This window comes from Notolepis coatsorum (genome assembly GCF_963971535.1).
Source record: "Notolepis coatsorum genome assembly, chromosome: 20".
NCBI lineage: Eukaryota > Metazoa > Chordata > Actinopteri > Aulopiformes > Paralepididae > Notolepis > Notolepis coatsorum.
This window is the reverse complement of record NC_140184.1, coordinates 29,400,307-29,426,482: the sequence shown is the minus strand read 5'-3', so window position 1 is coordinate 29,426,482 and position 26,176 is coordinate 29,400,307. Positions and strand designations below refer to the sequence as shown.

Genomic DNA, 26,176 nt, shown 5'->3' with positions numbered 1-26,176 from the left:
AAACGACTGCGGACATGCCGCCGCAGAGTCCGGTCCGCTCACAGTACGCCCGACTAAGCGGGAGCCTTTTTAGTCTAGATTGAGGAGAAACGTGGGGGAGAGGAGATCCATTAAATAAGAGGGAGCCATCTTTGTACAAGATGCAGACGGAATATGGATGGCTAATTCCTAGATACAGGGAGTTGCAGTAGTCTAGGCGGGATGTGATGAAAGCACGGATCATTTTCTCCAGGTCAGGAAAGGACAGAAGAGGCTTGATTTTTGCGATGGACCTGAGCTAAAAGAAACTGCCATTGATGGTAGAGTTGACAGTTGATAGATGGCTAAGTGTAGGCTACAGACAGATGCTGTGTAGATTTGGGGGGACCAAAAACAATTATCTCTATCTTGCTTAGCTGGAGAAAGTTATTTGTAATCCAGTGTTTGATGTCCTCGAGACAGTTGGTGAGGTTTTGTAGGAGGCACAATTTGGTGAGTTTCAAAGGGAGGTAAAGCTGAGTATCATCCGCATAACAGTGAAAGGAGATGTTATATTTGCAGATGATATTACCTAGAGGGAGCAGATACGGAGAAAAGAGGATGAGTCTTAAAATGGAACTTTGAGGGACCACACAGGTGACAGGGGCAGAGGAGGGAAATGATTGGTCTATAGAGACTCAGAATGTTCTATGCCTGAGGTAATTGGAAAACCAGTTTAGCGCCGAACCTTGGATGCCCACCCCATGTTCAAGCCGTTTGATGAGGATGTTGACAGTGTCAAAAGCAGCACTGAGATCCAACTGGATTAAGATTGTTTGAAAACAGCTTTGTGATCTGGGTGGGCTTGGAGATCGGGACCAGAGGGAGTAATACAAGCACTGATATTTTCTATCTTGCATATGAAGAATTTTAGGAATTCCTCACAAGTTTTAGATGATCAGTGCCATGGTGGACAAGAGGGTTGAATACTGAGTTAATGACGCTGAAAAGGACTTTAGGTCTATGGGTGTTATTGATGTCTGAGAAGTAGCTAGCCCTTGCTGACTTTGTTGCTTCCTGGAAGTTAACCAGGGATTCCTTGAATATGCTGAAAATCACCATGAGCCTATCTTTTTTCCACTGCCTCTCTGTGGAATTTAAGAGGGGCAACAGAATCAAGAATGGTTGTACAGGAGGAGTAAAAGAGAGGAACCAGTTCCTCAACATTCAATACGTTATGGTCAGTCAGAGTAAAGCCTTTTTTTTTTTTTATGTTTTTGGTAGATTTTTATTTGTTTGTACTACCGGGCAGTCCGGTAGAGGGAGAGAGAGAGGAAGAACGAGAGACAGAGCGGGGGGAAGACATTCAGCAAAGGACGCCGGGTCCGGGAATCAAACCTGGGTCGGCCGCTTCGCGACGCAGCGTGTTACATGGGTCACCACTTGGGTGCCCCAGTCAGAGTAAAGTTAAAGAGGGAAATGTTTAGGCGGTCAGGTGGCGTAGCGGAGATTGCGCTCGTCACCAATGCAAGAGGCTGCGGTCTCGACTCCCGGAGTCAGCATTGCCTTGGCTTGGGCTGATCGCTATACTAACTCGTTTGGCTGGGTTAGGGGGAGGGAAGCCGTGGGTCGGAATCTGGCATTGTGGACAGCGACGCCTACAGGTCAGGTCTGGGCGCTTGCTCAGCGGAGGCAGGACTTGAGGAAGGCAGCGTGACCTCCCACGCGTTACACTTCACCAATGAGAGCCCTCGCTGCCAGGTGAGAAGAGAGCCACTGGCTGTCGCCGCACGTGTCGGAGGAAGCGTGCGGATACTTCAGGGTTCCCTTGTACCGACCAGTAGGAGAACATGCGCACAACAACCAGGTAGGGGAGGGGGGGGAATTGGCACAACGAAAAAAATTGGGATGGGGAGAAAACAGAGAAAAATCTGAGAAAGAGAGATACAAAAAAAAAAGAGGGAAATGTTTAGAAAGGCTTCAGAAAACATTTTTGCAGTGAGAGAGTTGAAATTGCAAGAGTAGCGACCAGCAGTGTTTGGGATTGTCAGGGCACTGTGTAATGTTGCTGAAAACAAGATTGGTCTATGATCAGAGAAAAATGCATCCTCAATTACTTACAGGAAAACCATAAGAAGATAATTAGGTAGGGCGGCTAGGTGGCACAGTGGACAAGGCGCTCACCACCAACGCAGGAGATGCTGGGTTCGAGCCCAGCTCTCGGCGTTGCTACCAGCTTGGCTGGTCGTTCATACTAATACAATTGGCAGTATTAGTATAAGCTGGTGGGTGGGAATCAGACGTTGTGGACAGCGACTCCTACAGGTCGGTTGGTGCGCCTGCGCAGTAGAATCAGGAAGCAACGAGGGCGGCGTGTCCCTCCCACGCAGACCCTCGCCGCTGAGAGATCGCGCTGTGCACTGCAGGTGAAAAGATGCGACGGCTGCCTCCTCGAGTACCGGAGGGGACACGTGATGCAAGGCTTCGTCCACATTGCAGCCGGCTTGTGGGAGGCATGGCCAACAGCGTTCGAGACAGGGGAGGGTAGAATTGGACAATACGAAATTGGGGAAGGGAGAAAAATTGAAAATGGGGAGAAAAAGTAGATCAAAAAAAAAAAGAGAATTAGGTCAAGAATATGGCCATGACTGTGGATATGTTGAACAAAAGAATCAAGAAGCTGGGTGAATTTGTTTACCATGGGTCTGGTGGGACAACAAACATGGATATTAAAAGCACCCAATATATTAGTAAACTATAAGACGTCTGCACAATTGTAGACAGAAAATCGGAAAATGAATTTATAAAATATTTGTTTGGTTTAGGCGACTGAACCTCGAAGCTGCTTTACTTTTAAAAACCAGAGCTAAACCTTGAACAGAGGATCTAGGGGAGCTGTAGAATGTGCAGTTTGTAGGACAGAGTTCAGAAAAAGCAGCTGATTCACCAGAGTTAATCGAAGTCCCTGTATTGTAATGAATAGGAAATCCAGTTCACGGGACGTGAAGAAGTCATTTTAGATTGTTTTGAACAGATCTTGCATTGATAAAGGCCATTTTCAGCGTTGGAAAGCCACTGACCACTGAGGGTGTATTTCAAGCAACAGCTCAGAGATAGGTGTAGCTCAACTCCCAGGAGCGTGGAGGAATGCAGTAATTCCGCTATCGATCGTTGCTGAAAGGCAGCGAATTCGTGCTGGAAGAAGGATTGCTCAGGGGTCACAGAGACCTTACCAGGAGACCAGATGCATGTCTGTTGTGTTCTCACAGCTTCGCTTGACAGGGGTTATGAACGCAGCTTCTTCGGGGCTGCTTTCCTTCATATTAGTAATATCAAGGAGACCTCGCCATGGTAGTATATACTATCATGTCTCAGTTAGAAATGTGTTTCTACGTTAGGGGGGGGGGGGGGGTAGGAAGGGTTGGGACCTCCTTTCAAAGCCAAGCCATATGAAAGACCATGATGGCCTTTCATATAACAGAGTGGTGATAGGGGAGTTTGGATTATTTGTCTGAGCCAGACTACCTTATTAAGTATCTTCCAAGTACCAGTTAAAGTTATGTGACCTATCTACCAAGCCTAGAGCAGTACTGTTCATTCTTTATTTTGTATGCAGATCCCCATTAGCTGCCACCAAGGTAGCAGCTACTCTTCATGGGGTCCACACACCCAGAGAAAGCACCAACCAGGGCAGCAGGACCAGACCCTGAATTCTGGGTAGATTCTGATGCTGAATCCAGACAGCCAGAGCCCAGAAACATAGCACATAACAAGACCTACCCACAATTCTCAATAAAACATGTTCAAAACAAGTAAAAGTAAAATAAAAAGCTAAACATCACAACACATCAGATTGCATTCCATCTTGGTTGTTCAGGTCGGTTAAATAACATTGTTAATTGTTATTGTTAATATAATGTTTTTTTTAGTAGTGTTAAAACTTGCCTTACTGAGTGGTAGTTGGTAACCTTTTACACATTGTGATGGCCATATACATTACAGATCTGCACTGCATCTGGTGTGGGTTTTGGTTCAACTAAATGTCCCCTAGTAGCCTGCCTGGTAGTGTAACTATGTTCATCTCTCGCATCATTTATTTGTGAGTACAATAGGTTGTTTACTATAACAGATATTCCTAAAGAAACGCATTAGATTGCATGCCAACCTCTCCTCTACTCTGAGCAATGAAAGTCTGGCATGGCGATGCATTTTTTCTGTAACTCTGCCTCACACCTAATGGACTGAGCAGTGAGAGCCTTGCAGCTTTATTCTGAGCTATTCAGAGCTTAGGCAGATCTTCTCTGGCAGCACCCAACCAGACTGCTGGGCAGTAGGCTACTCAAGGTGAGATCAAACTAGTGCCTGTGTCACTAGCCCTCTAGAGGCAGGGCTAAGAAAAGAGGAACAACTTCTGGTCCATGATATTCCTCTACCCATTTTCTTAACAATATTTTCAATGTGATTTTCCCATCATAGCTGCCCATAGAGTGTGACACCAAGCATATTTGTCTCTTGAACCTGTTGTCTATGCCTTTCAATGATAGGCACAGCTGGCCCTGAACATCACACTTTTGGTTTTTGCTACATTCAAAACAAGTATATTCTCACATATCCACTTTATTAATTAAGTAATTGTTGCAGTTCAAACTGAAGTGTGTTCCTCAACTCAGTTATGTTATTTGATGCAAAATATATAGTTTGATCATCTGCAAATAGAGTAGCACTGCACTCTGAAACACAAGGCAAATATTGAAAAGAATAGCAGACCAAGGCGACTCCCCTGGGGCAAGCCACACTGTAAGCGTTTAGGGCTCACTCACCACTCATTCACTCACTCACTCACTCACTCACTCACTCACTCACTCACTCACTCACTCACTCACTCACTCACTCACTCACTCACTCACTCACTCACTCACTCACTCACTCACTCACTCACTCACTCACTCACTCACTCACTCTTTTCCTCTCCCTTTCTCCCTATACCTCCCATCTATGTCTCTCCCTTTCCCACCAGATAACCGTGAGGGCTTCTGCTTCACGGAGGTGCTGACCACTCTATGCCAGATGTCATCCAGCAACAGGAACATGGTGACTAAGTCAGAGTGCTGCTGTGATGGAGGCAGGGGCTGGGGTTCTAACTGCGAGCTGTGTCCTGTCCCTGGGACCACCCAGTACAAGAAGATGTGTCCCTTGGGTCCTGGTTACACCACAGATGGCAGAGGTAGATTGGCTGTACATGCGTCAGGGGTGGGAATCTCCAGGGAGGCCTCACAGATCTGATTCAATTCTGACTATTAGTGCTACGATTTGATTACCAAGCGGTTCTCAATGCATCACAATTTCTTTTTGTATTTGAACCCATTCACTATTTTATCATTTTTACACCAGTATAAAACAAGATACATTTTCGATTTAATTTAACCAACATAAAATGACAAAGCCTCAATGCCAACATGTCCAGTTTCCAAATGTAAAGGCCAGACAAAATGTCCAGACCTAACTAGGGCCAGGTATCGCCACTGATTTCCCATCCCAAATCGATTCGATTTCCGATTGAATTAGATTCCGATTCACAAGGTCCCGAATCGATTCGATTTCTGATTAAATTCTATTCAATGCTATACAATTTTAATGGTTCAAGGAACACTCTAACATGTTGCATTGTTAAACATATCAATGTTTACATTAAGAATTGACTCTCAAGCAGTTACATGAATGTACTTTTTATTGGAACATTGGCTTTTGAATATGTCACGTCTGGGTGATGTCTCAGTAAGTGGTTTCATAGATTTGTTGTATTTCCACAATCATTATCTATGTCTGTCACTATAGCCAATGGAAATGCTAAAAATGGTCACGTGGGCTGGGAGAACCAATGGAAAATGCCTATTCCGAGGCCAAACTTAATTGCCGACCCCTGGTCTACACCCTCCCCAGACCGACAGTGGGGCAATGCGCGCAACGACCAGGAAGGGAATTGGCATAACGACTAAATTGGTGGATGAAAAAGAAAAGATTTATTATTATTATAAAAACTATATATATTTAATTTATGTTAAGATCGATCTTGGGATTTTATGAATCGATAATCGCTCATTCAAATGAAGATCGATTCAGAATCGGGAAATTGATTTTTTTAACCTAGACCTAACCTGAAAGATCTTTTCATCTTGGGCAGTTTATATTTCACATAATTTTCAGTACTGAACAAATGTTTTATCAAACTTTTTCCTCTTTTCCCCAGATATCGACGAGTGCCGTGTCATGGGGAATCTGTGTAAGAATGGCCAGTGTATCAACAGCCTGGGTTCCTACAACTGCATCTGCAAATCAGGCTACACCACAGACATAACTGGCACACTGTGTGTGGGTAAGGTTCAAATCCCATCTATCAGCACCTACTTTAAGGTTCTAATCCCATCTATCAGCACCTACTTTAAGGTTAAAATCCCATCTATCAGCAACTACTTCTATCAGCACCTACTTTAATGTTCAAATCACATCTAATAGCAATTACTTTAAGTTTCAAATCACATCTACCAGCACCTACTTTAGGTTCAAATCCCATCTACCAGTAAATACTTCAAGGTTAAAATCCCATCGACCAGCACCTACTTTAGATTGAAATCCCATCTACCAGCACCTACTTTAGATTGAAATCCCATCTACCAGCACCTACTTTAGGTTCAAATCCCATCTACTGGCAAATGTTAAAGTTCAAATCACATCTACCAGCACCTACTTCAAGTTCAAATCCAATCTATCAGTAAATAGTTGTACATATCGTTAGCCTGATAGCATAATTGCAGAAGTAATTTTTTGGCCAAATTGATATTTCTACCTAACTCTACTCTCCTCACACTGCTACACCACCCTGGCTTAGTGGCTGTGTCCTCAGCCAATCAGAACCTTGTTATGTTAAAGATCCCTTTCTGCCTAACTCACTCGTGTGGCTTGTGCCAAAATTCGTTTTTTCTTCTTTTCCGAAAGTCTTGAAAAATGACTTAGGCAATTATGCTATGAGGCTAACGATATGTGCATAGTGATATGATTGATAGAGCATATGTCCCACCTGTTCAGAGATCCAGTGCAGATCATATCTTTATCCTTATATATTCATTGCTTTTATTCTTGTATTTTATTCTTATTATCTTGCCTGTAACCCTCCCCCCCCCCCCCCCCCCCTCCTGCTGCTGCTTTGACACCTGAAGTTCCCCACAGTGATAAATAAAGATCCATCTTATCTTATCGTATACTTTAAGGTTCAAATCCCACCTGCCGACAAATACTTTAAGGTTCAAATTAATTTACCAGCAAATGTTTTAAGATTCAAATAGATTTGACCAGCACCTACTTTATGTTCAAATCCCATCTACTAGGGGTATAACGGTACGTGTATTCGTCCCGCAAATTTACGGTACGGCCGTCACGGTGCGGTATGTGCAGCCATACGCCGAATACGTCTCAGATGACAAGCGGACAGAATTAACAACAGCGCGCACTGACACTCTGCACTCGGCTCTCCCCTCCTCCTCTCCTGATTACTACAGCCTATTTGTCCCTAAAACAAAACCATGATGAATTAATTAAATGTTTAACACAGCAGGGTCATTACAATTTTGCAGTTTTCTTTAGTTTTCTTGTTCGCCCAATAATGTTAACCAAAAGACACACGCGCGTGAACACACACGTCAACCTTTTCCGGCGGACCGCGGAGTCTCACAGCTGATCGGAGAAAAAAATAAAAGCACAACATACCACCAGATCATCTGAGCTCCTCTCCAGTTGCTGCTGCCTGCTACTGTGTTTAAATCCAAAATATTGATAATCCTCTGCCATTGTTGTGTAACATGTCATCTGTTCTCTAGTATTCTTCAGTCTCGGCTTCACGTGAAGTTAAATCCTCTCTAGACTATAAGTGAAACTGAAACTAAGTTGTTGTTAAAGGTGCAGTAGGCAATTAATTTACTCGGTGGATGCCTGAACACAGAATTACACCAGTATCACTGACTACTACGGCAAGCCTATAGAATAGTATTATATTTAATAATAATAATTATTATTATTATTATAAATATATAATAATAATTATAAATATTTTTTTTCTGTTGTACCGAAATCGTACCGAACCGTGACCGCAATACCGAGGTACGTACCGAACCGTGGCTTCTGTGTACCGTTACACCCCTACCATCTACCAACAAATACTATAAGGTTTTAATCCCATCTACCAGCAAATAGTTTATGTTCAAATCCCACCTAACAGCACCTACTTTATGTTCAAATCCCATCTACCAGCACTTTATAGTGTGCTCCCTCTCTCATTCCTGCTGTCTAGTAAGTGTCAACGCTGTGTGGGTGGACTGACTGCCCACGATTTGCTCTGTCTGTCTCATCATATCCCTTCATGGAATTTCTGGCCATGAGATCAAACTCCTCAACTCTTTCTCTCTCTGTCTATCTGTGTCTCTGTCTCTGTCTCTGTCTCGGTCTCTCTCTCTCTCTCTCTCTCTCTCTCTCTCTCTCTCTCTCTCTCTCTCTCTCTCTCTGTCTCTCTCTCTCTCTCTCTCTCTCTCTCTCTCTCTCTCTCTCTCTCTCTCTCTCTCTCTCTCTCTCTCTCTCTCTCTCTCTCTCTCTCTCTCTCTCTCTCTGTAGATGTGGATGAGTGCATCCAGGCACCAAAGCCTTGTAACTTCATCTGTAAGAACACAGAGGGGGGATACCTCTGTTCCTGCCCACGCGGATACATCCTGCAGGAGGACGGCAAGAGCTGCCGAGGTGAGGCTTGTGTGTGCGAACATACACAGGGACACACACATTCCTATGTCTCTCTCTCTTAAACAGAGTATGTTCAGACAGCTGTGTTCTGCCCGTCAAACAATGTGTCTGGAGGACTGCTACATAGCAAACGTTAGCCTACATACAAGCTAGGTTTAATGCTACTCTGATCATTAATACTACTCTGATCATTAATACTACTCTGATCATTAATACTACTCTGATCATTTATACTACTCTGATCATTAATACTACTCTGATCATTAGGAGGGGTGGTTGAGGAGGTGGAGGAGGGTGGTGGTGGTTGAGGAGGGTGGTGGTAGAAGAGGAGGGGGTGGTTGAGGAGGTGGAGGAGGCAGGTGGTGGTTGAGGAGGGTGGTGGTAGAAGAGGAGGGTGGTGGTGGAAGAGGAGGGGGTGGTTGAGGAGGTGGAGAAGCAGGGTGGTGGTGGAAGAGGAGGGGGTGGTTGAGGAGGTGGAGAAGCAGGGTGGTGGTGGAAGAGGAGGGGGTGGTTGAGGAGGAGGAGAAGCAGGGTGGTGGTGGAAGAGGAGGGGGTGGTTGAGGAGGAGGAGAAGCAGGGTGGTGGTGGAAGAGGAGGGGGTGGTTGAGGAGGTGGAGGAGCAGAGTGGTGAAAGAAGAGAAGGAGGGTGGTTGAGGAGGAGGAGAAGCAGGGTGGTGGTGGAAGAGGAGGAGGGTGGTTGAGGAGGAGGAGAAGCAGGGTGGTGGTGGAAGAGGAGGAGGGTGGTTGAGGAGGTGGAGAAGCAGGGTGGTGGTGGAAGAGGAGGAGGGTGGTAGAAGAGGAGGAGAAGCAGGGTGGTGGTGGAAGAGGAGGAGGGTGGTTGAGGAGGAGGAGAAGCAGGGTGGTGGTGGAAGAGGAGGAGGGTGGTAGAAGAGGAGGAGAAGCAGGGTGGTGGTGGAAGAGGAGGAGGGTGGTTGAGGAGGAGGAGAAGCAGGGTGGTGGTGGAAGAGGAGGAGGGTGGTTGAGGAGGAGGAGAAGCAGGGTGGTGGTGGAAGAGGAGGAGGGTGGTTGAGGAGGTGGAGAAGCAGGGTGGTGGTGGAAGAGGAGGAGGGTGGTTGAGGAGGTGGAGAAGCAGGGTGGTGGTGGAAGAGGAGGAGGGTGGTTGAGGAGGAGGAGAAGCAGGGTGGTGGTGGAAGAGGAGGAGGGTGGTAGAAGAGGAGGGGGTGGGGCTGGGCCCTCTGCCAGTGTCCTGCTTACTGTCCCAAGACACTATTTGGACTGGAGCGCACATGCAGTCAGTGGTGGAAGAAGTACACAGTTCCTTTACTCAAGTAAAAGTAGAGAAGTATTTTGTATTGAATGTACTTGAGTATAAAAAATAAAAGTATGCATTCTACTTGATGTTTGTGTATTCCAGTGCTTGGGAGTGTTCAACCCTCAATCCATTGACCTCTATAGGTTATTAAAGTGATATGTGGTCCAGTTATGCTGCTCTAATTACGTCGCTTGAAGTTGGCAGGCTTCAAATTTGAAAGTACATAATCTTCATAAATCTTTGCCACATTTTCCATGCAAAATTATTTTCCTCAAAGAAACTAGTAACATTAACTGATAAATGTAGTGGAGTAAAAGTACAAAATAATCAACCCTATAGTAAAAATACTTTGTCACTTTCCACCACATGTGCGCCTCATGTTCAGGGCCTGCGATTTGGTCATCTGGTGTTTTGGTGATGTTTCCGTTTACCAGTGTGTGTGCTCAGGTCTGTTTGTGCGGCAAAAGAAAAGGGTCTCGCCAGGTTCATTATTCCTGGAGCCTCTCATCTTTATTTACCAAAGCTGCAGCTTCCCCCTCTCAGCCCCCCCCCCCCCCCCCCCCACAGCTCCCCTCCGTGTTTCCGGTGTCTGGTTCATTGGTGGTTCATGTGTAGGTCACTGACTGTAGAAGGACTGGAATTTGACTCTCAGGAAAAGAGCGGTCCCCGTACGCTGGTACAGTCCATGCTTTGGTCTGAGACGGCTCCGGTCGAAGCATCCCACGCACTCCCCCAACCAACCCACTGCTCAGAGGTTATTTCTCTGACGTTATGCCTGAGGTATCACAATATCTTATGAACTAATGGTATTATATTGTATCGTTCCTATTCTTTCCCAGATCTGGACGAGTGTCAAACCAAACAACACAACTGTCAGTTCCTGTGCGTCAACACCATCGGAGGGTTCACCTGCAAATGTCCACCAGGCTTCACCCAGCACCACACTGCCTGCATCGGTAACACACACACACACACACACACACACACACACACACACACACACACGCACACACACACACACACACGTGCACGCACACACGTGCACGCACACACACACACACACACACACACACACACACACACACACACACACACACACACACACACACACACACACACACACACACACACACACACACACACTACTCTATCTGCCCAATACACAGATGATTCACTTTCTTTTATAATTTGTATAGCCTTTTACAATACCTTAGCTTAAAGACCTTTGTAAAAAGGCCCTCCTTAGCCCTCTGTCTAACCCTCACTAACCCTTTCTCAGAGTTAATGGGACCAGAATGATATCACACTGATCTGATTAGGCTTGACTGGTTTGTAGTCATGGCAGCTTAGCAATGCCTTGTTATGGAATGTTGCAGTGGATTGCCACAGCAACCACAAGATTTTTTTTTTGCAGACCGCAAGGCAGCTCCCATGACCTTATATTGAACCAGGAGAGAGACCCTCATATGTCCTGTAGAACTACACTTGGCTAAGAGTGGTCTGCAGTGTGGATGCTTTTTCTTCTTTTTCTTGGAGGGATAGGGTGGAGATGGAGATGTGGGGGGGGGGGGGGGGTAGTCTGAAGCACTGGGGGGAAAACTGTGGATGAGGGAAATGAACGAGTGTCACTCCCCCATCCTTAAATAACTGCACGGATATCAATAGTTAAGATGGATGTACTACCTAAAATCAACTTCTTCTGTTCAATGCTACCGTTACCCCCTCCAGAGGGTTACTGGAAAAGATTACACTCCTCCACATACAAATTTATTTGGAATAACAAACCACCACGTATAAAAAGATCCACCGCACAGAGAAATAAAGCAGATGGTGGCATGGCATTTCCAGATTTTTTCCTATATTTTAAGGCGTACTCATTAAGTCCATTGACAACATGGTTTGACTCCCAAGCATTAGCATCTTGGAGGAAAATAGAAGAAAACATAGTAGCCCCACATAGACTGAAGGACATAGCACACACTAAACTACCAATCAAGCACTGTGAACGAAAATTTGGCCCCATAATTACTCATGCGATCCGGATATGGCGTGAATCACAAAAAAAAAATCCTAACCCACAAGAATGGCACAACCATACTCCCTTATTCAATAACAATGCTCTCTTAATTGGAAAACGACCTATAAGATTCCCTATATGGGAAAAGCAAGGCATACACTCATTAGGGGATATTTTTAACAAACAGGGTTTTTGTAGTGATAAAGAAATACGCAAAAAATTTAATCTCACCAAGTCCACATGGCTTTTTCACAAACAGTTAGAGCTATGTTTGAAGTCTCACGGTGTTCCATTAGACAGACCAATTGAACACCACAGATACCACAAATTCTTCTACTCAAGAGAGACATCGAGAGGTTTTGTTTCAGAATTTTATCATCAATTACTAACGTCCTCGTATGAAACCCTCCAACTTGACTCTGTCTGGAGGAGGGATATACCAGACCTGGAAAATGACTTTGATTGGCAAGGAGCCTGGGCAAATGTCCGACTTACATCAAGGAACCCGGATCATCAACAAATCAATCTTAACTATATTCACAGGACATACTTGACTCCTATAAGACTGTGCCGAATGGGGCTCAAACAAGATTCCAAATGCACCCAATGTACAAATGGGGACGAAGGGACATTTATGCACATGTATTGGGACTGCTCACCAGTTAAGGCATTCTGGAAAGATGTGACCCAACAAATATCAAAACTCGTATCTTGGAATATACCTGTACACCCCTCGGTATTGCTGTTGAATGATGTTTTTGAGTTTGCAGTGAACCCACAGCTAAAGAGATTGGTTTTATCGGGTATCACAGTAGCCAAAAAGCTGATCGCATCACGCTGGTTTCAACCGGAAAAAATGTGCCGTAAAGTTTGGTTTCTTACATATCTCGATGTAATTTACCATGAAATATCTACAGCAAGAATTCTGGGTCTCAATGAATCCAAAATGTCAATGTGGTTAGAAGTGGTGGAGAGAATAAAAGCTAGCTTATAATGGTAGTGTCTGGTTAGGTGCGAGGGATAGTGGAGGTACTTCTCAAGGTGGGGTCCGGGAGGGGGGGTTTCGAGCTGAGCATACGTATGTAGGGTTTTTTTTTAGATAACAGGTATTATGGGTATATCTTATATAAAACAACTAACCAAAATGTGATCTCATTGGATGTGCCCTGACAATTAATGCTTGTATATCTTATCGTGTGTTGTCATGTTTGTTTATATGTTTGTTTTAAAAAAGAATAAAAAAATTAAATACAAAATAACTGCTGTTGATGTGCCCTTGAGCAAGGCATCCAACTCCAAATTAGGCTCCAAAGCAGCCATTCAGTCTAGCCCTACTACTCCCTCAGGCCAGTAAGAATGCACTCCTTTTACCAACGTTTCGTTATGCCAGCTGCACTACGACTGTCCTTAAAGGGGAACTCCACTTTTTTTGGAAATTAGCTTATTTAACATCTTCCCTGGAGTTAGACAAGAAGATGCATACCTTTTATGTCTCTGTGCGTGCATTTTAGCTTTGGGAATAGACGCTCCGTTAGCATAGCTTAGCTTCATCACTGGAAGTGAGGCAGGACAGTAGCCTTACAGTGCCTTACAGTGTATTGCAAGGTCTGACATTGACCAAACTTGATATGCATGACCTTGGTGGGCTCTAGGTCAACTCCTGAAAAGGGGGTCAATGTCAGACCTTGCAATCAAAAGTTAGGGGGCGCACTGAAATTATGGCAAGGGTTATTAGCCCCCTAACTTTTGATTGCAAAGTCTGACATTGACCCCCTTTTCAGGAGTTGACCTAGAGCCCACCAAGGTCATGCATATCAAGTTTGGTCAATGTTAGACCTTGCAATACACTGTAAGGCACTGTAAGGCTACTGTCCTGCCTCACTTCCAGTGATGAAGCTAAGCTATGCTAACGGAGCGTCTATTCCCAAAGCTAAAATGCACGCACAGAGACAAAAAAGGTATGCATCTTCTTGTCTAACTCCAGGGAAGATGTTAAATAAGCTAATTTCCAAAAAAAGTGGAGTTCCCCTTTAAGTTTACAATAGTATTTGTTGGAATAAAGACTCAACAAAATGTTCATGAATGATCAGACGACTCATTTAAATCGTACCTCTTCTCTACATAGACAATAATGAGTGTGCCACAGACTCCAGCCTATGTGGCTCCAATGGTGTCTGTCAGAATAGTCCCGGAAGCTTCAACTGTGAGTGTCAGCGAGGATTCTCAATGGACCCCAACGGACAATCCTGTGAAGGTCAGTAACCAATCGCTACCACCCTTCCTATCAGCTGACAGGAAAAGGATCTCCGACTTTGTGTGTGTGTGTGTGCGTGTGTGTGTGTGCGTGTGTGTGTGTGTGTGTGTGTGTGTGTGTGTGTGTGTGTGTGTGTGCGTGTGTGTGCGTGTGTGTGTGCGTGTGTGTGTGTGTGTGTGTGTGTGTGTGTGTGTGTGTGTGTGTGTGTGTGAGGTTCTCATTCTAGAAGTTGGCTGTACGTTTGACTACACTCTAGAAGAAGCCTTTACAACCAAAATGTTGAAGTATCAACTGTTAGTTAGAGCATACCATATCACAACTGGGCTACAGCTGTAAACTTTTAGTCTTCATATTTGGAAGCCTGGGTCATGTTCATAAGTTGGGTGTTAGAGGCCTTCAGATGGCCGGTCTTCCGAAGGGAAGAGCCAAACAGTTAGCAAAATATTGCTCAGTGTCAGCTATTATTGGCAGCCGCGCAATTTGGAGAAGACGCTGCTATCTGTATCCATGAGCTGTGTGTTGATTGTCAGGTTCATCATCCATGTGTGTGTGTGTAACTTTGGTTGCCATTGTCAATTTGGGCATGAATGTAACAGAATAAAGCACAATGTCCAAGTGCACTGATACTATTTGTGTCCTTTAAACATTGTCTTTATGTGGACATAAATAAAGATTCCAAATGTGTGTGTGTGTGCGTGTGCGTGTGTGTGTGCGTGTGTGCGTGTGTGTGTGTGTGTGTGTGTGCGTGTGTGTGTGTGTGTGTGTGTGTGTGTGTGTGTGTGTGCGTGTGTGCGTGCGTGCGTGCGTGTGTGTGTGTGCGTGCGTGTGTGTGTGCGTGCGTGCGTGCGTGTGTGTGTGTGTGTGCGTGTGTGTGTGTGTGTGTGTGCGTGCGTGCGTGCCCCTGACAGATATGGATGAGTGCGATGGCAACCACAGGTGTCAGCATGGCTGTCAGAACCTGGTAGGAGGCTACAGGTGCAGCTGTCCCCAAGGATACCTTCAACACTACCAGTGGAACCAGTGTGTGGGTGAGTGGTGGTGACTCTCTCTACTCTACTGTTCATCGGGTGATCAGGTCAAATCTTCTTCCTCTTCCTGGAAGTTCAACCTTTATCCTCCAGCGATGATAAGCGTGAGGGGAAAAGACTGCCCTCCACTCTGACATGCAAAGACACTCCTTAAAGGACCAGACCAGTCTTTCTTTGGTTTCCAAGTCATTCTTGCCTTGATACATAAATCAAGGTGCCCCACTTTTCTCCTTATCTTTTACTGTTACTGAAGGATGCTGACATTATTTTCTGCCAATTGTCCACTGCCATAGGCTTCCATTATATCTGAAAATGTGTCTTTTAAACACCACATAACCCCATGAAAGTAAGAAATACAGTGTCTAAAAAGGAGGAATTCCTCCTTACTGTATGTCACAATGGCAACAAGTGACACGTAATATGTCGGCGAGGCATTTTAGTCAAATGTGGTGACTTTCTTCACTTTATGTGGTGTTTCAGATACATTTCCAGATACACTGGAAGCTAATGGCCATGGTGAATCGGCAGAAAATAACCACCAGATTTGTCAGTAACAGTAAAAGATAAGATAAGATATTCCTTTATTGATCCCCTTGAGGAAATTCTGGGCTAAGCAAGCCTAGTTAAGCCGGACCCAGCCACGCCACTCACACATGCATGTTTCAACAATGGGGAGTCAGTCAGTAAGTGACATTGCCTCGTACAGGGCCACGCCCTCCGGGTCTGGCCAAAATGAAGGGCATCTTGATTTTTGTATCAAGGCAAGAATGACTCGGAACCCATGTCAAAAAGTTTGGTATGGTCCTTTAACCTATTTTCTGAAATACAGCACACACGGACTCCTGAGAGTAAAACCACTGTTTTTCCCTTCGGATCTTGTGTTTTTGAATTTCCAGGAATTGTTTGCCTCCTCTAAACGGGAATGACCCCTGTTTGTTTACTTCCTGTATGACCCAGATGAGAATGAGTGCCAGAACAGTCAGATATGTGGTGGCGCATCGTGCCATAACACCCTGGGGAGCTTCCGCTGCCTCTGTCCCACTGGTTTCAACTACGAGCAGAGCAATGCAGGCTGCTCAGACGTCAACGAGTGCTCCTCCAGCCAGAACCCCTGCAACTATGGCTGCTCAAACACAGATGGAGGATACCAGTGTGGCTGTCCAACTGGTTACTTCCGTGCAGGACAAGGGTACATTAGTGTGTGTGTGTGTGGGTGCGTGCGTGTGTGTGTGTGTGCGTGCATGCGTGTGCGTGTGTGTGTGTGTGTGTGTGTGTGTGTGTGTGTGCGTGTGCGTGTGTGCGTGCGTGTGTATGTATGGTGATTTTGTGTCTAGTTACCAGTAGTGTAGTTATATAGTATCATGGTTAAAAGGTATCATGGTATTTCCAAAAAGGTATCATGGAATTTCCAAAATGTTTAATCATTGCCATGATAGATGATATTACCTTAAATAATTGGTATTATTTAAGTCCAGAATTGGTATCATGGTGATACATGACTTTTATTTATTTCGTTTTACCGGTACCATGGTAAAACTAAACTTACCGTCAAACTACCATGATACTTTTCTTTTGTAAGAGTACCCGTATTTACAGTATGCCGACCTGTCAGCCTAATGAGATTGTGGTCAGTGTAGTAGACCTGCCCTCTCCTCAGCAGACCACAGTCCACCTGATGGTAATAACGTGTGTGTGTTTCAGGCACTGTGTCTCAGGCGTGGGCTTCAGTAGCGGTGGCTCCAGTATCGGTCAGGACGACGGTTCTCAGGGAGACGATAACTCTCTGTCCCCCGAGGCCTGCTACGAGTGCAAGATCAACGGCTACCCCAAGAAGGGACGCAAGCGGCGCAGCACCAACTCAACCCTGGAGGAGTCTCTGGGAGATGCACAGGTGACCTCTTTCTCTCAGCGTCTCTTCTTATATGCATTTTACTCAGTAAATACATTGGGCCTTGTGTAGAAAAGCATTTCCTTGACTTTGTCCCAGATTCCGTCATGTGGTAATTTCAAAGGATAATGATTACAAAAACATACAAGTATACAAACAAGTATAATAATAACATTAAAAACATCTATAGCATTCATACTTTTGGTAATGATAGAAATTGTTTTTAGCTTTTAATATAGCACAGACACGTAAGAGAAAATGAATGTAAACCTCACAAAATCCCATTTTCCTTGTCACACTGATAATGGTTCCTCCACATGTCCTCCAGGAGCAGGAAGTCAGCCTGGAAAGTGTGGACATCGAGGACACCTTGCAGTTCCACCTCAACCTCAGTGACCTGAGCAGCCGCGACCACATCCTGGAGTTCACCCCGGCTCTGTCCACGCTCAACGGCCACGTGCGCTACACCATCGACTATGGCAACGACGACGGCCACTTCAAGATCAACCAGAGGGAGGGGGTGAGCTACCTGCACCTGGCGAAGAGGAAGTCCCTGACCGCCGGGGCCTACTCCCTACACATCAGCAGCACCGCACTCTACAAGAAGACAGAGCTGGCTGAGCTGGAGGACAGACATGATAAAGACTACCTCACAGGACAGCTGGGAGACATACTGAGGATGAGGGTGCAGATTATCCTGCATTAACCACCACAGGACTGAGATGGGCAGACGTTGCCTGCAGCCACAGATCCAGGGTCAGGCTCAAACTCCCCCCGTTGCCTAAGAGAGAATGAGAAGGAGAGTGATCTCTGACTCTGGGTCAGTGGTTAGGGGGCAACTTCTACCGGCTCCAATAAAGAGAGGGGCTTGCCACCAAAGAGACAATGGGGGGGATGGGGGACTGCAATGATCGATTCCCAACGATGATTCTACATATCATAGATACAATCGCTCATGGTTTTTGTGTTTTTAATACCAGCTGAATTTGCCTGTCAGAATGGGTCGATGGTCAAATGAAGAACATATCGCCCTGACTACAACAACCACTTCAGCTGTGTGTGGTGAGGACGGCTTGTTAAAAGAGTAGGGTTTAATTTTGTATAATGATATGTGGAATCGGGCACCACTTTGAGGGGCACGTGGACTGCAGAAGGTTCTGATGCTGAGTTCTCACCACTCAGCTTGGGTGGAAGAAAGAGGGTGAGTCCCAATAGTCTGGAGTGACTTCCTTTCCTCCCCATATACATGACTTTTAAAAACCTGGATAGGTGAAAGCAAATATCTATCAAGGTTCGCTCCTTCCCCAGTTATTAGTTTTAGGCTGAAGTGAGGATGAAGAAAAGGAGTAGGTATTGTGTAGGAGAGAGGAACCCACTGTGGACTATTGAGATGTAGCCATATCCGTGCTTCAACGACTCTTACATATCTAAACTATGCTTTTCCATCTTTCCTACTGACTAGAAGTATTCATATTTACTGGTGCTAGTAACACAACCACATAGACTTCTGAATGCACTGTACTATTCTACAAAACTCAGTAGTCTGAAGAAGAAAAAAAAATGCAATCCTGCCAGCCGTTTTTAAAATTGTATGTTTTTTTTGCAACCAAAACAAAGTTATCTCCATAGCCTGTCTGCTCTCCTCTATACTACGTGTAAATTAAGTGTGTTTATACTGTAATAATCAATGCCACTCTTAATCTATGATGCATTTGTAAACTAGAGAAAGCCCCTGGAATGAAGGGGTTTGTAATGGTGCTTATAATGACCAACTACTTCCTTTGTAAACTGTGTATACATACACACGCACACACACACACACACAAATTGTGATGATGCCAAACCTGGGCCTTCATGATTATGCACTGAGGCCTTCATGGCCACACAATTCTCTCGCAAGTACAATCAGTGCTGCATCGCCACGGCGATGTCAAATCAGACCAGCCTTTAGACACCTGTCTGTGTTCGTTGTTCACATCCGTGAGGGTTTAGTTGTAAATTCACAATAAAAACAAAACATATTTTGTGTAAAATGTGTTTAGTGGCATGCTTTCTCTTCACTTCCATAAACTTGGGTCAATGTAGTGACAGTTCTACAGCTACTTGACCTCAATACCTTTTATTCCCTTCATTCAGCATCAAAGCAAGTGAAGTATATCTTAACCTGCTCCAAAGCAGCACAATCAGCTACGTTTAATACTGTAGTTTTGAAACTAATTATTGGGAGTGATGGAACCATGCTAGATCACAAACTACACTACAGGCATGCAATATTGTCCTACAGCGCCCCCATGTGGATATAGACAAATGGAGTTTCGGTCTAGGAGGCGCAGTCAGCAGTAGTAAAAAAAAAAATTAAATAATGCATTTGGATAATATTACAATGGAGAAAGATTCAGCAACACTGGAGGCCGATGGATGTTCTAAAAATAATGTTCTTTATTCATAAAAAACAACAGGTTTTAATTGTATGAATAAAGAACATTATTTTCATATATATCGGCCTCTTAAGAGTTGCTGAATTCTCCCTTGCCAGTTCTTTCTAGTTCATGCACCTCTGGTTGGAGGACAAAGTGGCGACAGATCTCTTGTTTCTCTTGATATTGTACAATGGAAAATAAGAATCAGAAAGTATAAAAACAACAACTTTATTTATACAACAATCTGAATACATTTATTTAACAAGATGTGCACTGTATGCAACACAGATAAGAGTTAGTTGCGTCCAGTGGAACCAAAGCCCCCTGCTCCACGCTCCGTCTCTTCCAGGGTCTGAAACACAAAGAGCCTGGTCACATTTACACTCCCAAGGATGAGGCTTTAAAAAAAAGAAAAGAAAAAGGAGTATACAAATTGAACTGAGATGTCTCCCCTGACATTGACCTAGTAACATATAACTTTCTGATGAGGTACTGTACATCGAGCTTCATGTGGGAGGGAGCGGCCACACTGATCCATAATAAAACAAGAGATAAGACAGACTGAAGGTATTGCGGTTTTGTTTTTAAATGACTACCTAGCGTAATGGTGCATTTGAAGAAACAACATCTTTACTATGGACGGTTACGTATACATCAGTTCCAAAAGTTCATCCACTCCCAACTTTTCTGTCTGTTGAAATGGATACAGATGTGGTGGAGACACTCACCATCAGCCCCGTCCAACAAACTACAAACAAACATTTGTATTGGCTGATATTTAAAGTTAATCGAGTACCTGAGACAAAGAAAGAACCATATAATATAAGTCAGTTCAGAGTAACAATTCTTTCAAAAGTTATTATCTAAAGATGGCAAGTTAGATTATTGTGTTCATTCATAGTTAAAGACAGTAGAGGTTGAGTAGTTTCTTGTGATATATCACATTCACACACCAAGTGATTTAGATGAGCTTCACAACTGCACATTTTTAAACTGACTTATACTGTATGGTTCTTCACTGCAAGGGTTCAATTGACCCATCTAGTCTGTCCAAAGAAAGCAACTATTGTGATTGGATGATCAAGAAAAGAGGGCGGTGTTTGAGATAGGTCCATTACTCTCAGCAGTGGAAAAGGTGATTAGTGCATCCCTGTCTAGGATTAGGACCACCAGAATTGGGGCACTGAGATGTGTGCTGACTGAGGGTTGGGTGAAGTACCTCTAGCTCCATTAGATCTGGGTAGCAGATCTTCTCGCACACTAGCTGTGCTACGCGGTCGCCCTTTTTCACTGGAAGACAAAGTGGGAACAGAGGGGGAAACAGAGACAACGTTTTTAACGTCAGATATACAGGCTACTGACCTCTACAATGACATATACAACGAGCTTCAAATGTATTTGTGTTATAAACATTTAACAGTCTGGCTTTGTTCCTCTGACTCTGGCTGCGTCATGACAATGACAATTATTACGGAAGTACATACAGACAGATTTTCATTTTGTGGGCATTTTCAGCCATATGGATGAACAGTTAAAGAAGTTGTTTTTTCTTGTGTGGTCAAGAATTTGTGTGCAGTAATTCTATACGTCTGCAGCCCCTTGATATCTTAATTTTCAGGTGCACTTCCAAGCCTTTCTTCAGTTCAAAGCATTTCTATTGTAGGCTACACTTGGCTTTAAATTACTAAGAGGCAGTAAAGTACATATAAAAAATAAAGATCAAAACAGCTTGATGGGTATAATAGAATTTTCTGCAGAGGTTTAAAAATAGCCATGGACGGCTTGTTTTCCTCGCACACCATCTAATTTAAAAAGTACACAAGTCACTGATGTCAGAGAGCTCACCTTCAAAGGCCTCCTTGCTGAAGTTGAAAAGCACAACTCCCACATTTCCTCTGTAGTCCTCGTCTACAACTCCGGCTGACGGAGGGACAGAGAGAGGGACGTGTGAACAAACACGGGTAAGAGAACTACAGAACATTCTTCATCAGTTCACCTTATGGTTGTCAGGTGTGTAAACTGTAAAAGCAACTCACCACCAACGTCAATGAAGTGTTTTACTGCCAGTCCAGATCTAGGTGCTGAGGAGGAGAACAAGGTAAGAGACGAGTTATGGCCTGTTTCATGTCGAACGCACAACAAAACAACCCTGGAAATAATAAAGAAACTGTGTGACAGAAACTGGTGGTGTATAAAGGGATTGAAACCCATCTAATGTGACAGAAACCTGTGGTGTATAAAGGGATTGAAGCCCATCTAATGTGACAGAAACTGGTGGTGTATAAAGGGAATGCAGCCCATCTAATGTGACAGAAACTGGTGGTGTATAAAGGGAATGCAGCCCATCTAATGTGACAGAAACCTGTGGTGTATGAAGGGATTGAAGCCTGTGTGATTTGACACAAAGATTTACTGCTCCAAAAATTTGCCTACATCAGCACAATGAATTAAAAAAAGGCACTTGGTAAACTGAAATGATTACCGATGTGTACCAAATCAGCAGGGGGTGGAAGAAATAAGGGATTTGTGTGATCAATTGTAATTCTAGATTTGGCCAATTCTGCATTGATTCAATTCAATAATAGATTCTCTAAGTACTTTTTTCTGGGGCTTGAATGTGTTATTTTGTACTGGCATCATGTTAATTTACATCCTCTAAAAAACATTAAGTGTAACAAAAACAACTAGTGAGCTAGTGTAAAAATAAAAAATGAATAAATATATATATATATATAATGTAATGATTGGGATCTAGACATAAATTGACCAAATAATCGTTTGATAATCGAATTGTAGCCCTAATAACCATACAAACATGGAAGACAGCTGTGGTGGAGGTGGTCAATGGAGGGCCAGTGTGGAATTTACCTAATAAGAATTTGGGGTGATACTTCTGTACAAGGACAACTTGAGGGGACGTATCATAATAACCAGTCAGTGTTTGAAAGAAGACGTGTCCCCTTCACCTCCTCCTCGCCTCCGTTATCATCTGCTCACCAATGATCTGGCCTCCACTGTCCCATCAACGTATAAATGAAACCATAAACTGTGACTTCAGTGTCCTCCATGTTTGGATCCATCTTCGTTATTGTTCACGTGCGCATGCGTGTGAGTAGTACATAAGTGTGACCAGTTCACACTGGAATCTGATATTGGCCACATTTTTTTTTTAAGAATGTTTAACAGCCAAACAAAAAATCTGATCCGAGCAATAAATCAGAATTGAGCATGAAGGCTTGCAGTGTGAAGTAGCCCAAGTATCTGATGATTTCCACCACTACAAATGAGATGGCTTCTTTTTAAGAAGATTGACATTGTGAATATTAAGCTAACTTGCCTCTATCAAATGTCTAGGTAGCATCCATTTATTTCCTGAAGTGCATGCTCTCTAGGTAGCTTTCATTCATTTCCTGAATATCCTTAAGTGGTATCAAGATTATGCAACGTTAGAGAACACTGCTTTGTTATGTTCGGTCGATGACACACTGTGACTTACCCACTCTCCCATAGTAGCCTGTTGGAACTGCTATCTGGATGTCCGTCTTCACAATCATCTTGTCCATCGGTCCAACTGAGTAATCATATGCACTGATGGATTGGGATTGTGAAATAATAGTCAAGAGAACTAAATGTTTGATATTGTTCAATGTTAGCCAATGCAGTTCAGGCAAAGAATATACATGTTGCAGTTTGCACAAATGTGAAATATAACCAACCTGTAAAGGTCATAGCCTGCAGCCTTAGTAGAGCCTCTGGTGGGTGTAGTGGCATTGACAGACAATTTGGCGAATTTCAGGACAAGTTTGACATCTTCAGGCACCAATTCAGTCCTCCCCCTCTTCAATGGAGAGACAGCAGAAACATCTGTAACTTCTAGAGATGGCATGTTGTCAAATGTTGCGCGGATAAATGGCAAGCTACGTTGCTACTGAAGTATTATATACGATTTTATGATAAGACCGATTATTCAGAAGATAGCTGCAGTGAATACTGTAGATAAAAAGGCGCTGTCGCTTGTCTCTGTCTCCGCGAGAATGAATCTCCCGCGCAACGCGTCATATGTTGACGTCACCTCGCGCCATATCGGTGCTCCTCCCCTCGAAATACTTTTCGCTTAGAAATATCTTTCTATGAATTTAAAAGTTTGTTGAAAATAATAACAACCGACGTATTATTTGCCACGGACACACAAACAAATATAAATATCTCTTCAGATAGAATAAAACACGAAGACACTACTTTCCGTAACTACGGTAACAGTTCCGCTTCCGCTTTTGACATGTCGTGATAGCTCAGTCTCTCGCGAGAGTGTAACGAAAACCAGAGAAGCGTCCTCATACTTATCATTAGGTTTAGGCTGCTAGGTACCAGTTTTAGGATAGCTATAATGTGCTCTAAACGACTCTTCACTTGCTTACATTAACTTGTGCATAATTCAAATATATCTAAATAAGCTCGACCATCACAGCAAAATAGCCACCGTTATTAGCTAATACCACGGCTAATAACAATGACATGTAAACATAACAAGCCAGCAAGCGAGCTAACCTGACGAAACGTTAGTTTTATTCCATCCATTCCATTGCCTTTCCCCTGTGATGACAACCTCTGGAAACGAAACGCCCGTCCTAGTGATCGTGAAGTAGCAGCCACATGCGAAGAGAAATCTAACAGTACGGGCATTTGCCTAACGTTACATAGCATTCGTATCATCTTGCCACCGGCTAGTGGCTAGCGACAGCAGCTTGGTGACATATTGGTGACGTCATTGATTGATTGATTGAAAACTTTATTAACAGATTGCAGAATGGGTACAATTATATTGATTGATTGATTGAAAACTTTATTAACAGATTGCAGAATGGGTACAGTACAGCTCAATACATACAATTGTTAAGGGGATGCAGACCAGAGAAAGACTTTCGTCTTGTTTACATCAGGGTCCCCCATTTTCAATTCATCATAACATATGATATACATGACAGTACTGCTACATCTATACATTTATGACATACCAGATTTGCAAATACAGTACTGTTTGTGATATGAAAAGAGTCCAGAAAAGAGAGTATATACATTTGACTTGGAAACTGTACATTGGAGGAGGTTGGGTAGGTGGGGGGCACTGTACATTGGAGGTGGTTGGGTGGGTGGGGGGAGGTTGGGTAGGAGGGGTGGGTGGGGGACACTGTACAACTGTACAAGCAAAACTGTACATTGGAATATTGACAAGACCATACTTGGTCATTTACTGTACATTGGAGGGGGTTGTGTTAGGACATTTACAGGGGCCAGTTTCGAATTGCAGTCTCCCGTAGGTGTTTTTTGAGAGTTTTTGAAAGTGGGTAGTGATTCACATTCCTTTACAGGAATGTATACAGTATAGCTCAATACACACAATTGTTAAGGGGATGCAGACCAGAGAAAGACTTTCGTCTTGTTTACATCAGGGTCCCCCATTTTCAATATATGACATACATGACATAGCCTACAGATAGACAGTACTGCTACATCTAGACATTTATGACCAGATCTACAAATACAGTACTGTTTGTGATACAAAAAGAGTCTAAAAAAAGAGAGTATATACATTTGAGGGGGAAGAAACTGTACATTGGAGGAGGTTGGGTAGGTGGGGTGGGAAACTACATTGGAGATGGTAGGGGGGGGGGGACTGTACATTGGAGATGGTTGGGTGGGTTGAGTAGGGGGGGGGGGCTGTACATTGGAGGGGGTCATCACTCGCTTCCTGCCTACTCGGATGTCACTCCTCTCCTCTCTTGGTCCAGCTGCCAGCACACAACAAGGGAGATCCAGTTAATAAACAAATCGATTTTGTACATTGACCCCCGTGGCATGCAGGAATTAGAATACATTCATTCATTAATACATTTATAATTAAAAACTGCCAACATTAAAATGCACGGTTAATCAAATCACTGTTAGTTCTTGATGTGATTGCTTGTGTCTTAAGTGAACACCCCTTTTCCAACTATACAGAGCTCTGAGTGTATAGGAATACAAAAATCTACTTTGATATACATGTTCTTTTAAAAATAGTAAATGTGTATGTTAGTAACATGTTTTAAACAAGCATATTGGTTATCTAAATCTCATTTCAGTTTCACTGAATTTAAAATATTGCATGTTCTGTTATTACTGTATCATTATTATTATTATTAATATTATTATTCACTGACTTTGGTCCACATAATCAATTAATAGACGATAACAAAATATGAGCACCTAAACATTTTATTCATTTTATTCAACACATTACCCCAAAAAAGATTAAATAGGAAGAAAGACAACAACAGAAATAAATCTGCATCAAAATATACATAAGATAATTGGGTTTACAAACTTGTGTAGTATTTCATTAGATTTTTCTGTAAACACACAGGTGTGTTTTCTGAAAGTAAAATACTAATTTAAACAGCAGTGTGGGGTAGACAAACAGCATTATAATACAGCATTGTACCATACATGTTTAAATGGATATCAAACAAATCTTCAATAAAATAAATCTATTTATCAATACTACTGTATGAACATAC

The 26,176-nt window shown here is 43.4% G+C and overlaps 2 protein-coding genes across 3 annotated transcripts in view; one reads left to right on the top strand and one right to left on the bottom strand.

The window, feature by feature from the left end:
• fbn1 (fibrillin 1) overlaps positions 1–18,825 on the top strand; it is a gene marked incomplete at its 5' end in the record, with an annotated part of 169,565 nt that extends 150,740 nt beyond the window's left edge. The window contains 9 exon segments of the mRNA XM_084337094.1: positions 4,976–5,182; positions 6,206–6,331; positions 8,617–8,739; positions 10,852–10,968; positions 14,155–14,283; positions 15,192–15,311; positions 16,269–16,500; positions 17,013–17,202; positions 17,528–18,825. Of these exon segments, the coding sequence (XP_084193220.1) occupies positions 4,976–5,182; positions 6,206–6,331; positions 8,617–8,739; positions 10,852–10,968; positions 14,155–14,283; positions 15,192–15,311; positions 16,269–16,500; positions 17,013–17,202; positions 17,528–17,905 (1,622 nt within the window). The 3' untranslated portion in view covers positions 17,906–18,825.
• Positions 18,826–19,831: 1,006 nt separating this feature from the next.
• dut (deoxyuridine triphosphatase) lies at positions 19,832–24,372 on the bottom strand. 2 transcript variants are annotated; one of them, XM_084337436.1, is made up of 7 exons: positions 24,168–24,372; positions 23,336–23,457; positions 23,116–23,207; positions 21,656–21,700; positions 21,465–21,539; positions 20,839–20,909; positions 19,832–19,971 (listed from the first exon to the last, which is right to left on the bottom strand). In XM_084337436.1, the coding sequence occupies exons 1-7, from the start codon at positions 24,330–24,332 to the stop codon at positions 19,915–19,917; spliced, it is 627 nt and encodes a 208-aa protein (XP_084193562.1). In that variant the 5' UTR covers positions 24,333–24,372; the 3' UTR covers positions 19,832–19,914. The 2 variants fall into 2 exon arrangements, with proteins under 2 accessions (XP_084193562.1, XP_084193563.1); XM_084337437.1 differs by lacking the exon at positions 24,168–24,372 and having other exon boundaries at positions 23,336–24,052.
• Positions 24,373–26,176: the final 1,804 nt, after the last annotated feature.